This window comes from Denticeps clupeoides, chromosome 1, assembly GCF_900700375.1.
Source record: "Denticeps clupeoides chromosome 1, fDenClu1.1, whole genome shotgun sequence".
In the NCBI taxonomy this organism is placed as follows: domain Eukaryota; kingdom Metazoa; phylum Chordata; class Actinopteri; order Clupeiformes; family Denticipitidae; genus Denticeps; species Denticeps clupeoides.
The window spans coordinates 40,174,736-40,187,011 of record NC_041707.1 but is presented as its reverse complement, the minus strand read 5'-3'; the positions used below and the strand labels follow the sequence as shown (position 1 = coordinate 40,187,011).

The 12,276-nt window shown below is 38.6% G+C and overlaps 1 protein-coding gene across 1 annotated transcript; it reads right to left on the bottom strand.

The window, feature by feature from the left end:
• Positions 1 to 958: 958 nt before the first annotated feature.
• On the bottom strand, positions 959 to 10,122 carry LOC114792908 (probable serine/threonine-protein kinase DDB_G0282963). The gene is made up of 6 exons (XM_028984433.1): positions 2,220 to 10,122; positions 1,900 to 2,094; positions 1,722 to 1,823; positions 1,494 to 1,632; positions 1,279 to 1,404; positions 959 to 1,174 (listed from the first exon to the last, which is right to left on the bottom strand). Exons 1-6 carry the CDS (start codon positions 9,267 to 9,269, stop codon positions 1,131 to 1,133), a joined length of 7,656 nt encoding a protein of 2,551 aa, XP_028840266.1. The 5' UTR covers positions 9,270 to 10,122; the 3' UTR covers positions 959 to 1,130.
• Positions 10,123 to 12,276: the final 2,154 nt, after the last annotated feature.

Below are 12,276 nucleotides of genomic sequence, written 5' to 3'. Positions count from 1 at the left end.
TTCTAAGGGAGCCTGCAGAACTGCTGTAGGGCTTTATTCCGAAAGATAGCGATGGAATGGCAGCTGTTGAAATCTGCAGCAGCCTGTCAGTGATAAATTTCCCATGTAAAAAAACTCACCCCATACGTAAATTTTCACCCCATACGTAAATTTACCACTAATATCTGAGGAGATGGAATCATGCAGGTCTTTTTACTGACACAAGCATATGTATCTTTAAACATCCAACACTGGTCTGTCTGGGTGTCCATTCTTATACCTTCTGTACTGCCAGTCTGTGTCCCCTGTCACCAGTAAGTCACATTCTCTCCACTGAACACATCTGCATAACCAGACTGCAATGTCACCACAAAAATGATCCTACCTACATGTGGTACCTTCCGCTATATATTTTATTGCACATGGTGAGTTGTGTGTTTTACATCTTAACTTTTCTGTCTCAGATGTTGTACTCTGTGTATGTGACAAATTAATTAAATAAGAATGTGGATAAAAGCACATGATAAAAGCTTAAAGAGAAACCACAGCGCTGGGTCCATGACTGAAATTGATCAGAGTCTGTGCATGTGTCAGCTGGGCGAAATGGAAAGATATTCTAAAACAGGAAAGCACCCGCAAGCAGGAAAGAGGTAAGAGTAGATTGGTCTTTAGTTTAAAGAATGCTGCAAGTCAGCAGAACTCACAAGAGACACAAGTTTTTCGGCTTTAGCGGGCTTCGACCACCAGGAGGTAATATTGCACTGTGATTGAACTGATCAGTGAGCCATGCCCCACTTATTAGGTTCACTTTAATAAGGGTCATATTCCGTTACAGTCTGCATCTTGTGGTGTGGTCAGACAGGCAGGTCTAAGTCGGAATACTAATCAGCATATGTCTTATTTTTGTTTATTTAACACAATACATTTCAGATACATAAACAACAAAGCATTGACTGCCTAATAGAAAGTGCAAAGCAGCTGTCTGATGCTAAATCAAGAAGACCCATGTCCCATTCGATGCTCTTCTGGATTGCTGAACACATTGCCATGTTAGTAAAAAGTGGAACCAGGTAACTGTCCACATGTCTTCAATCATCAAACATGTAAAATATTAACAATTAATTTAATGAATTCAATTTCTTAGGGCAATTTCACATCAAGCCAGACAGTAAAATACAAAAAATGATCCAAAAACCTGCGAAAAAAAAACAAACAAAAAAGAAATACAGTGAATTTAACACATTTAACTTTTCAGTTCGCTTTTATATTGATGGTAAGATGGACAGTGTAGAATATTACCTTGATGTACAAATTGGCTGCTGGTGGCGCTGTAAGTGCTTGAGACCCCACTATTGGTGCTGTTGGGATTACTCAAGTCCAGTGCCTGGTTGGAAGTCATTTTTATTGTAGGTGTCCCCAGAACACCTTCAGAAAAAGACAAGAGGCCAAGAAGGTTTAAAAATTATGTGAGAGATATTTTTTTTTTTCTGTTTTTCGTCTCCAGACATCTATACCATTTGTGTAGTTTCCAGTGAACAGGGTCACAAAGTAATTTGGGGTGGTAGCACGAACTAAGCTGCTGATGGTCTTCACAGTGAAGATGCAACGGATGGTGCTGTCAACGACTGATCCGGAAAAGTCACCAAAGCTGGACTGTAGAGAAATACAAACTATCAAGACCTCCACTTCTAAGTGCTAATGGATCACATTCATTAATTTGTTGGTTTCATAGAATAACTTACTGTGTTGTTTTGGGTTAGAAGTGCACCATTATTCAGAACTGCAAGGAATAACCTTGTTTTACCATTGTTGTTGGCACATACAAATGATGTGGCACTGTATCCCTGTGAAAACATAATTAAAAAAATTTGATTCATGGATCTTCACTATGTCTTTTGCAATAACAGTTAATTTGCTTACCGTTTGATTGCTAGTTGCAAGTGCTGTTGCGATGTAGCCTGCAGATGAACCACTTTGCTCAAAGATCATGTTGTCAGTAGACCCAACACGTCTGGAGGAAAAAAACAGGCAGGAGCCTGACACGGCTGGGTTGCAAGCAGCAGGAACGGCGAAACACGCTCGATCTACTGTGCAGTTAGCTCTTGATATAGGGGTCTGTTGGACAATACAAAGCAGAACATAATGACATTTTAAGCATGAATTGAAGACTTGTTATTTTAAGGCAGCAGATGTAAAAACCAAACCAACATTACTGAAAACTTAAATTTAAACACACTCACAGACACAGGCTGCACAGGATCCAAGCCAAGAGAAGTACTTGTGGTGGTACTGCTGCTGGCAACAGTTGTGCTTAGTTGTGTCACTGTCTTGCTGGTTGACATGCTGCTGCTAACAGATTTGCTGACTGCAAGGTTACTGCTAGTAGTGGTGCTGGATACAATATTGCTGCTACCAGAGTTGCTGGTTGATGTGACATTGCCAGCTGCACTGCTGTTATTTGGCTTGCCGTTAACACTTGTAAAGTTACTGTTTAATGTGATGTCGCCAGCTGCGCTGTTGTTGTTTGGATTGCCATTGACACCAGTAGAGATGTTATTTAATGTGATGTGGCCAGCTACACTGTTGTTGTTTGGAGTGCCATTGACACCAGTAGAGTTACTGTTTAATGTGATATTTCCAGCAGTACTGTTGTTGTTTGGACTGCCATTGACACCAATAGTGTTGTTGTTTAATGTGATGTTGCCAGCTGCGCTGTTGTTGTTTGGACTGCCGTTGACACCTGAAGAGTTGTTGTTTAATGTGATGTTTCCAGAAGCGCTGTTGTTGTTTGGGCTGCCGTTGACACCAGTAGAGATGTTGTTTAATGTGATATTGCCAGCTGCACTGTTGTTGCTTACACTTCCATTGAAACCAGTAGAGTTGCTTTTTAATGTGATGTTTCCAACTGTGATATTGTTGTTTGGATTGCCGTTGACACCTGTAGAGTTGGTGTTTAATGTGATGTTTCCAGCTGCACTGTTGTTGCTTGGATTTCCATTGAAACCAGTAGAGTTGTTGTTTAATGTGATGTTTCCAGCTGTATTATTGTTGTTTGGAGTGCCATTGGTACCAGTAGAGTTGCTGTTTAATGTGATGTTTCCAGCAGTACTGTTGTTATTTGGATTGCCATTTAAACCTTTAGAGTTGCTGTTTAATGAGATGTTGCCAGCTACACTGTTATTGTTTGGCTTGCTGTTGACACCAGTAGAGTTGTTGTTTAATGTGATGTCGCCAGCTGCGCTGTTGTTGTTTGGATTGCCATTGACACCAGTAGAGTTACTGTTTAATGTGATATTTCCAGTAGTAATGTTGTTGTTTGGACTGCCGTTGACACCAGTAGAGTTGTTGTTTAACATGATGTTGCCAGCTGCACTGTTGTTGTTTGGATTGCCATTGACACCAGTAGAGTTGTTGTTTAATGTGATGTTGCCAGCTGTCATGTTGTTGTTTGGATTGCCATTGACACCAGTAGAGTTACTGTTTAATGTGATATTTCCAGCAGTACTGTTGTTGTTCGGACTGCCGTTGACACCTGAAGAGTTGTTGTTTAATGTGACGTTTTCAGAAGCGCTATTGTTGTTTGGGCTGCCGTTGACCCCAGTAGAGTTGCTGTATAATGTGATGTTGCCAGCTACACTGTTGTTGTTTGGAGTGCCTTTTAAACCAGTAGAGTTGCTGTTTAATGTGATATTGCCAACTGTCATGTTGTTGTTTGGCTTGCCATTGACAATAGCAGTGTTTCCAGCAGTACTGTTGTTGTTTGGACTGCCGTTGACACCTGAAGAGTTGTTGTTTAATGTGATAATTCCAGAAGCGCTGTTGTTGTTCTGGCTGCCGTTGACCACAGTAGAGTTGTTATTTATTGTGATATTGCCAGCTGCACTGTTGTTGTTTGGACTGCCATTGACACCAGTAGAGTTGTTGTTTAATGTGATGTTGCCAGCTGCGCTGTTGTTGTTTGGACTGCCATTTACACCAGTAGAGATGTTGTTTAATGTTATGTTTCCAACAGTACTGTTGTTGTTTGGACTGCCGTTGACACCTGAAGAGTTGATGTTTAATGTGATGTTTCCAGAAGCGCTGTTGTTGTTTGGGCTGCCGTTGGCCCCAGTTAAGTTGTTATTTATTGTGATATTGCCAGCTACACTGTTGTTGTTTGGAGTGCCTTTGACACCAGTAGAGTTGTTGTTTAATGTGATCTTGCCAGCTGCACTGTTGTTGTTTGGATTGTCATTGACACCAGTAGAGTTGTTGTTTAATGTGATGTTGCCAGCTGCGCTGTTGTTGTTTGGATTGCCATTGACACCAGTATAGTTGTTATTTAATGTGATGTTGCCAGCTGCGATGTTGTTAATTAAAATGCTATTGACACTTAAAGTGTTATTTACTGTGATGTTGCCAGCTGCACTGTTTTTGATTAGACTGCCATTTACACCAGTAGAGTTGTTGTTTAATGTGATATTTCCAGCAGTACTGTTGTTGTTTGGACTGCCTTTGACACCAGTAGAGTTGTTGTTTAATGTGATGATGCCAGCTGCACTGTTGTTGCTTAGACTTCCATTGAAACCAGTAGAGTTTCTGTTTAATGTGATGTTTCCAGCTGTGTTATTGATATTTGGATTGACGTTGACACCTGTAGAGTTGTTGTTTAATGTGATGTTGCCAGCTGTATTGTTGTTGTTTGGACTGCCATTTACACCAGTAGAGTTGCTGTTTAATGTGATATTTCCAGCAGTACTGTTGTTGTTTGGACTGCCTTTGACACCAGTAGAGTTGCTGTTTAATGTTATGTTGCCAGCTGCACTGTTGTTGTTTGGCTTGCCGTTGACAACAGAAGAGTTGTTGTGTATTGTGATGTTGCCAGCTACGCTGTTGTTGTTTGGCTTGCCGTTGACACCAGAAGAGTTGTTGTTTAATGTAATGCTGCCAGCTGCGCTGTTGTTGTTTGACTTGCCGTTGGCACCAGAAGAGTTGTTGTTTAATGTGATGTTGCCAGCTGTATTGTTGTTGTTTGGACTGCCATTTACACCAGAAGAGTTGTTGTTTAGTGTGATGTTGCCAGCTGTATTGTTGTTGTTTGGACTGCCATTTACACCAGTCGAGATGTTGTTTAATGTGATGTTTCCAGCTGTATTGTTTTTGTTTGGACTGCCATTGATACTTGTAAAGTTGTTGTTTGATGTGATGTTTCCAGCTGTATTGTTGTTGTTGTTGTGACTGCCATTTACACCAGTAGAGTTATTGTTTAATGTGATGTTTCCAGCTGTATTGTTTTTGTTTGGACTGCCATTGATACTTGTAAAGTTGTTGTTTGATGTGATGTTTCCAGCTGTATTGTTGTTGTTTTGACTGCCATTTACACCAGTAGAGTTGTTGTTTAATGTGATGATGCCAGCTGCACTGTTGTTGCTTGGACTTCCATTGAAACCAGTAGAGTTTCTGTTTAATGTGATATTTCCAGCTGTGTTATTGATGTTTGGATTGACGTTGACACCTGTAGAGTTTTTGTTTAATGTGATGTTGCCAGCTGCACTGTTTTTGATTAGACTGCCATTTACACCAGTAGAGTTGTTGTTTAATGTGATATTTCCAGCAGTACTGTTGTTGTATGGACTGCCTTTGACACCAGTAGAGTTGTTGTTTAATGTGATGATGCCAGCTGCACTGTTGTTGCTTGGACTTCCATTGAAACCAGTAGAGTTTCTGTTTAATGTGATATTTCCAGCTGTGTTATTGATGTTTGGATTGACGTTGACACCTGTAGAGTTTTTGTTTAATGTGATGTTGCCAGCTGTATTGTTGTTGTTTGGACTGCCATTTACACCAGAAGAGTTGTTGTTTAATGTGATGTTGCCAGCTGTATTGTTGTTGTTTGGACTGCCATTTACACCAGTCGAGATGTTGTTTAATGTGATGTTTCCAGCTGTATTGTTTTTGTTTGGACTGCCATTGATACTTGTAAAGTTGTTGTTTGATGTGATGTTTCCAGCTGTATTGTTGTTGTTTTGACTGCCATTTACACCAGTAGAGTTGTTGTTTAATGTGATGATGCCAGCTGCACTGTAGTTGCTTGGACTTCCATTGAAACCAGTAGAATTTCTGTTTAATGTGATGTTTCCAGCTGTGTTATTGATGTTTGGATTGACGTTGACACCTGTAGAGTTTTTGTTTAATGTGATGTTGCCAGCTGCGCTGTTGATGTTTAGACTGCCATTCACACCAGTAGAGTTGTTGTTTAATGTGATGTTTCCAACAGTACTTTTGTTGTTTGGATTGCCATTTACACCAGTAGAGTTGTTGTTTAATATGATGTTGCCAGCTGCGCTGTTGTTGTATGGACTGCCATTGACACCAGTGGAGTTTTTGTTTAATGTGATGTTGCCAGCTGTCATGTTGTTGCTTGGCTTGCCATTGACAATAGCAGTGTTTCCAGCAGTACTGTTGTTGTTTGGACTGCCATTGACACCAGTAGAGTTGCTGTTTAATGTGATATTGCCAGCTGTAATGTTGTTGTTTGGCTTGCCGTTGACTACTGTAGAGTTGTTGTTTATTGTGATGTTTCCAGCTGTATTGTTGTTACTACGACTGCTGTTGAAACCAGTAGAGTAGTTGTTTGATGTGATGTTTCCAGCAGTACTGTTGTTGTTTGGACTGCCGTTGGCACCAGTAGAGTTGTTTTTTAATGTGATGTTGCCAGCTGCGCTGTTGTTAATTATACTGCCATTGACACCTAAAGAGTTGTTATTTACTGTGATGTTTCCAGCTGCATTGTTGTTGTTGTTTGGATTGCCATTGAAACCACTAAAGTTGCTGTTTAATGAGATGTTGCCAGGTATACTGTTATTGTTTTGCTTGCTGTTGACACCTGAAGAGTTGTTGTTTATTGTGATGTTTCCAGAAATGCTGTTGTTGTTTTGGCTGCCGTCGACCCCAGCAGAGTTGTTATTTATTGTGATATTGCCAGCTACACTGTTGTTGTTTGGAGTGCCTTTGAATTCAGTAGAATTGCTGTTTAATGTGATATTTCCAGCTGGGTTGTTGTTGTTTTTTGGACTGCTATTGACTCCAGTAGAGTTGTTGTTTATTGTGATGTTTCCAGCTGCGTTGTTGTTGTTTGGACTGCCATTGACACCAGTTGAAATGTTATTTAATGTGATGTTTCCAGCCGTATTGTTTTTGTTTGGACTGCCATTGATACTTGTAAAGTTGTTGTTTGATGTGATGTTTCCAGCTGTATTGTTGTTGATGTGACTGCCATTAACACCAGTAGAGTTGTTGTTTAATGTGATGTTTCCAGCTGTAATGTTTTTGTTTGGACTGCCATTGATACTTGTAAAGTTGTTGTTTGATGTGATGTTTCCCGCTGTATTGTTTTTGTTTGAACTTCCATTTACACCAGTAGAGTTGTTGTTTAGTGTGATGTTTCCAGCTGTATTGTTTTTTTTTGGACTGCCATTGATACTTGTAAAGTTGTTGTTTGATGTGATGTTTCCAGCTGTATTGTTGTTGTTTTGACTGCCATTTACACCAGTGGAGTTGTTGTTTAATGTGATGTTGCCAGCTGCACTGTTGTTGATTAGACTGCCATTTACACCAGTAGAGTTGTTGGTCAATGTTATATTTCCAGCATTACTGTTGTTGTTTGGACTGCCTTTGACACCGGTAGAGTTGTTGTTTAATGTGATGTTGCCAGCTGCACTGTTGTTGCTTGGACTTCCATTGAAACCAGTAGAGTTTCTGTTTAATGTGATGTTTCCAGCTGGGTTGTTGTTGTTTTTTGGACTGCTATTGACTCCAGTAGAGTTGTTGTTTATTGTGATGTTTCCAGCTGCGTTGTTGTTGTTTGGACTGCCATTGACACCAGTTGAAATGTTATTTAATGTGATGTTTCCAGCCGTATTGTTTTTGTTTGGACTGCCATTGATACTTGTAAAGTTGTTGTTTGATGTGATGTTTCCAGCTGTATTGTTGTTGTTGTGACTGCCATTAACACCAGTAGAGTTGTTGTTTAATGTGATGTTTCCAGCTGTAATGTTTTTGTTTGGACTGCCATTGATACTTGTAAAGTTGTTGTTTGATGTGATGTTTCCCGCTGTATTGTTTTTGTTTGAACTTCCATTTACACCAGTAGAGTTGTTGTTTAGTGTGATGTTTCCAGCTGTATTGTTTTTGTTTGGACTGCCATTGGTACTTGTAAAGTTGTTGTTTGATGTGATGTTTCCAGCTGTATTGTTGTTGTTTTGACTGCCATTTACACCAGTAGAGTTGTTGTTCAATGTGATATTTCCAACAGTACTTTTGTTGTTTGGACTGCCTTTGACACCAGTAGAGTTGTTGTTTAATGTGATGTTGCCAGCTGCACTGTTGTTGCTTGGACTTCCATTGAAACCAGTAGAGTTTCTGTTTAATGTGATGTTTCCAGCTGGGTTGTTGTTGTTTTTTGGACTGCTATTGACTCCAGTAGAGTTGTTGTTAATTGTGATGTTTCCAGCCGCGTTGTTGTTGTTGTTTGGACTGCCATTGACACTAGTTGAAATGTTATTTAATGTGATGTTTCCAGCTGTATTGTTTTTGTTTGGATTGCCATTGATACTTGTAAAGTTGTTGTTTGATGTGATGTTTCCAGCTGTATTGTTGTTTTTGTGACTGCCATTTACACCAGTAGAGTTGTTCTTTAATGTTATGTTTCCAGCTGTAATGTTTTTGTTTGGACTGCCATTGATACTTGTAAAGTTTTTGTTTGATGTGATGTTTCCAGCTGTATTGTTGTTGTTTGGACTGCCATTTACACCAGTAGAGTTGTTGTTTAATGTGATGTTGCCAGCTGCACTGTTTTTGATTAGACTGCCATTTACACCAGTAGAGTTGTTGTTTAATGTGATGTTGCCAGCTGCACTGTTGTTGCTTGGACTTCCATTGAAACCAGTAGAGTTTCTGTTTAATGTGATGTTTCCAGCTGTGTTATTGTTGTTTGGATTGACGTTGACACCTGTAGAGTTTTTTTTTAATGTGATGTTGCCAGCTGCGCTGTTGTTGTTTAGACTGCCATTCACACCAGTAGAGTTGTTGTTTAATTTGATGTTTCCAACAGTACTTTTGTTGTTTGGATTGCCATTTACACCAGTAGAGTTGTTGTTTAATATGATGTTGCCAGCTGCGCTGTTGTTGTATGGACTGCCATTGACACCAGTGGAGTTTTTGTTTAATGTGATGTTGCCAGCTGCGCTGTTGTTTTGACTGCCATTGACACCAGTGGAGTTGCTGTTTAATGTGATATTGCCAGCTGTCATGTTGTTGTTTGGCTTGCCGTTGACTCCTGTAGAGTTGTTGTTTATTGTGATTTTTCCAGCTGTATTGTTGTTGCTTGGACTGCTGTTGAAACCAGTAGAGTAGTTGTTTGATGTGATGTTTCCAGCAGTACTGTTGTTGTTTGGACTACCGTTGACACCAGTAGAGTTGTTATTTAATGTGATGTTGCCAGCTGTGCTGTTGTTAATTATACTGCCATTGACACCTAAAGAGTTGTTATTTACTGTGATGTTTCCAGCTGCATTGTTGTTGTTGTTTCGACTGCCATTGACACCAGTAGAGTTGCTTTTTAATGTGATATTGCCAGCTGTAATGTTGTTGTTTGGCTTGCCGTTGACTCCTGTAGAGTTGTTGTTTATTGTGATGTTTCCAGCTGTATTGTTGTTGCTTCGACTGCTGTTGAAACCAGTAGAGTAGTTGTTTGATGTGATGTTTCCAGCTGCACTTTTGTTGCTTAGAGTGCCTTTGAGACCAGTAGAGTTGCTGTTTAATGTGATGTTTCCAGCAGTACTGTTGTTATTTGGATTGCCATTGAAACCACTAAAGTTGCTGTTTAATGAGATGTTGCCAGCTATACTGTTATTGTTTTGCTTGCTGTTGACACCTGAAGAGTTGTTGTTTAATGTGATGTTTCCAGAAACGCTGTTGTTGTTTGGGCTGCCGTCGACCCCAGCAGAGTTGTTATTTATTGTGATATTGCCAGCTACACTGTTGTTGTTTGGAGTGCCTTTGAAACCAGTAGAGTTGTTGTTTATTGTGATGTTTCCAGCTGCGTTGTTGTTGTTTGGACTGCCATTGACACCAGTTGAAATGTTATTTAATGTGATGTTTCCGGCTGCACTGTTGTTGTTTGGCTTGCCATTGACACCAGTAGAGTTAATGTTTAATGTGATGTTTCCAGCAGTATTGTTGTTGTTTGGACTCCCGTTGACACCTGTAGAGTTGTTGTTTAATGAGATGTTGCCAGCTACACTGTTGTTATTTGGCTTGCTGTTGACACCTGAAGAGTTGTTGTTTAATGTGATGTTGCCAGAGCTTGATATGCTGTCATTTATTGATTGACTTTCTATTGCCAACATCACAAAGGATATTAAAAGGACCAAATCAACAATGACATTTCTGTCCATTTCTGAAATAAATAGAACTTTTACTTAGATTTCTTCCTGTTTTCTCAAAACATTTAGCTGATTACAAAAGTGGAGATTTACATTTAATAATTTGTTCTTTACTCTTAATAATATTAACATTATTAATAATTAATATTAACTAAATGAATTACATTAGAAAGTATCAAATAGTGCAAAGCTATAACAGATTTTTATTATCTGGAAAAAAATGTAAATGATTCAATAAAAGCAATTGAACATCAAAACAATTTGTGCTAGAATATTTTAAACTTTCATGTAAATACTTACGTCTGGCTCCTCGAAGAATGTTTCCAATTGCTAATTTCTCAATGTGGATGGCTTCTTATTTACTATGTGCTCATCCTCTGCTGTTTTCTGCATCTTAATACATTTAAGGGAGGGCGGAGGGAAGAATATGACAGACAAACCTGTAATATGGCATTTTTATCTTCTGATGACTCTCATGTTTTGACACACCCATTTTTAAAATAGTTTTTGTAAGGGAACTGAATTACTTTAAAGATGTTGATATATTATATCAAATCAATATATTATACATAACATTAATAACATAACATTTTAGTCAATTTGTGTTTATGTATTTTGTAGTGTAGTGTAGAGAACAAGTTCTGACATTCAAACAAATCCTGTACAATTTTCTGTTTTGTATTGTTCTTTTTTTTTTTTTTTTTTATTCATTGTTTATTGTTCTGGCAGCTCAGGTGGCACATTATTTAACAAATATATGTGTAGAACATACACGTAGGTTTTTTATTGTTTTAGTCATTTTTTATTTTATTATTATAACAGCTCAAGGAGCAACGCAGATTTTAGTTCTGTTTTTTTTTGTTTTTTTTTATAGTTATTTGTAAGGGAACTGAATGACTTTGAAGATGTTGGTATATTATATTGTATGAATATATTATACATAACTTTAACAACATAAAATTCGGTTTGCAGTTTATTACAGTTTTGCTTTCTGTGTTTAATTATTTTTGTCACACCCTTCTTTTTGTTACCAGGCACTCCCTTTGCAGCTGTGGTCCATTCATTTCATTCACATGACATTCCTACATAGCAAATTTGCCCGAGTTAAAGAACATTTTATTCTTATATGTAAGAATAGATTGTGTTAGGGCGTTGATTCCAATCACAGAGTAGTCTAAAGTGGGGAGGTGAATCTCGCCTTTAATACATAAACACAAAATACACTAAATGAAACACTCAGCAGTGTTCACTATTGGCAAAGATTTGTGCCAGTTGAATCTGAAATTGAATTGAATACATTTGAATCTGAATTGCACAAACTGAACTTGAATTGTACGAAATGAATTTGATAAGAATATTTTTTCATCTGAACTGGCCAGGCTGAAATTGAATCGTATGAACTGAATTTGAATGTATTAAATTGCATCTGATTTCCAAGCAAATGAAAACCTGCATTTTACATACCTTTACATTCGCTTCTCCTAATTCAGATTCAGCTTTCACAATTCAATTTTTTTTTTTTTTGCGACGCACAACCCTTGAGAAAAAGCAATCAAGTTTAGACTCCAAACAGCGTTTTTTTTTATGACAGCTCTGCAGGTTGCAGTAATGGAGAAGCGTGTGCAAGCTGGTGTTACAGATCAAATGTCAGGGAACAGGCATTATAAATGTCGTTCAAAGTGGCTTATTTGTCATAAAAAAGCATGTTTTAAGCCTAAAACTACACTTTAAAATGCAGCCAATTTATGGCCTGTTTGGCTATCAATACTCCCACGACAAAACAGCGTGCTTGTCAGCCCACATGACAACAGTACAGTGAGCTGGAGAGGACAGGTGAAGTGAGGTGCCCTGTAGTTCGTATTTCACAAATGTC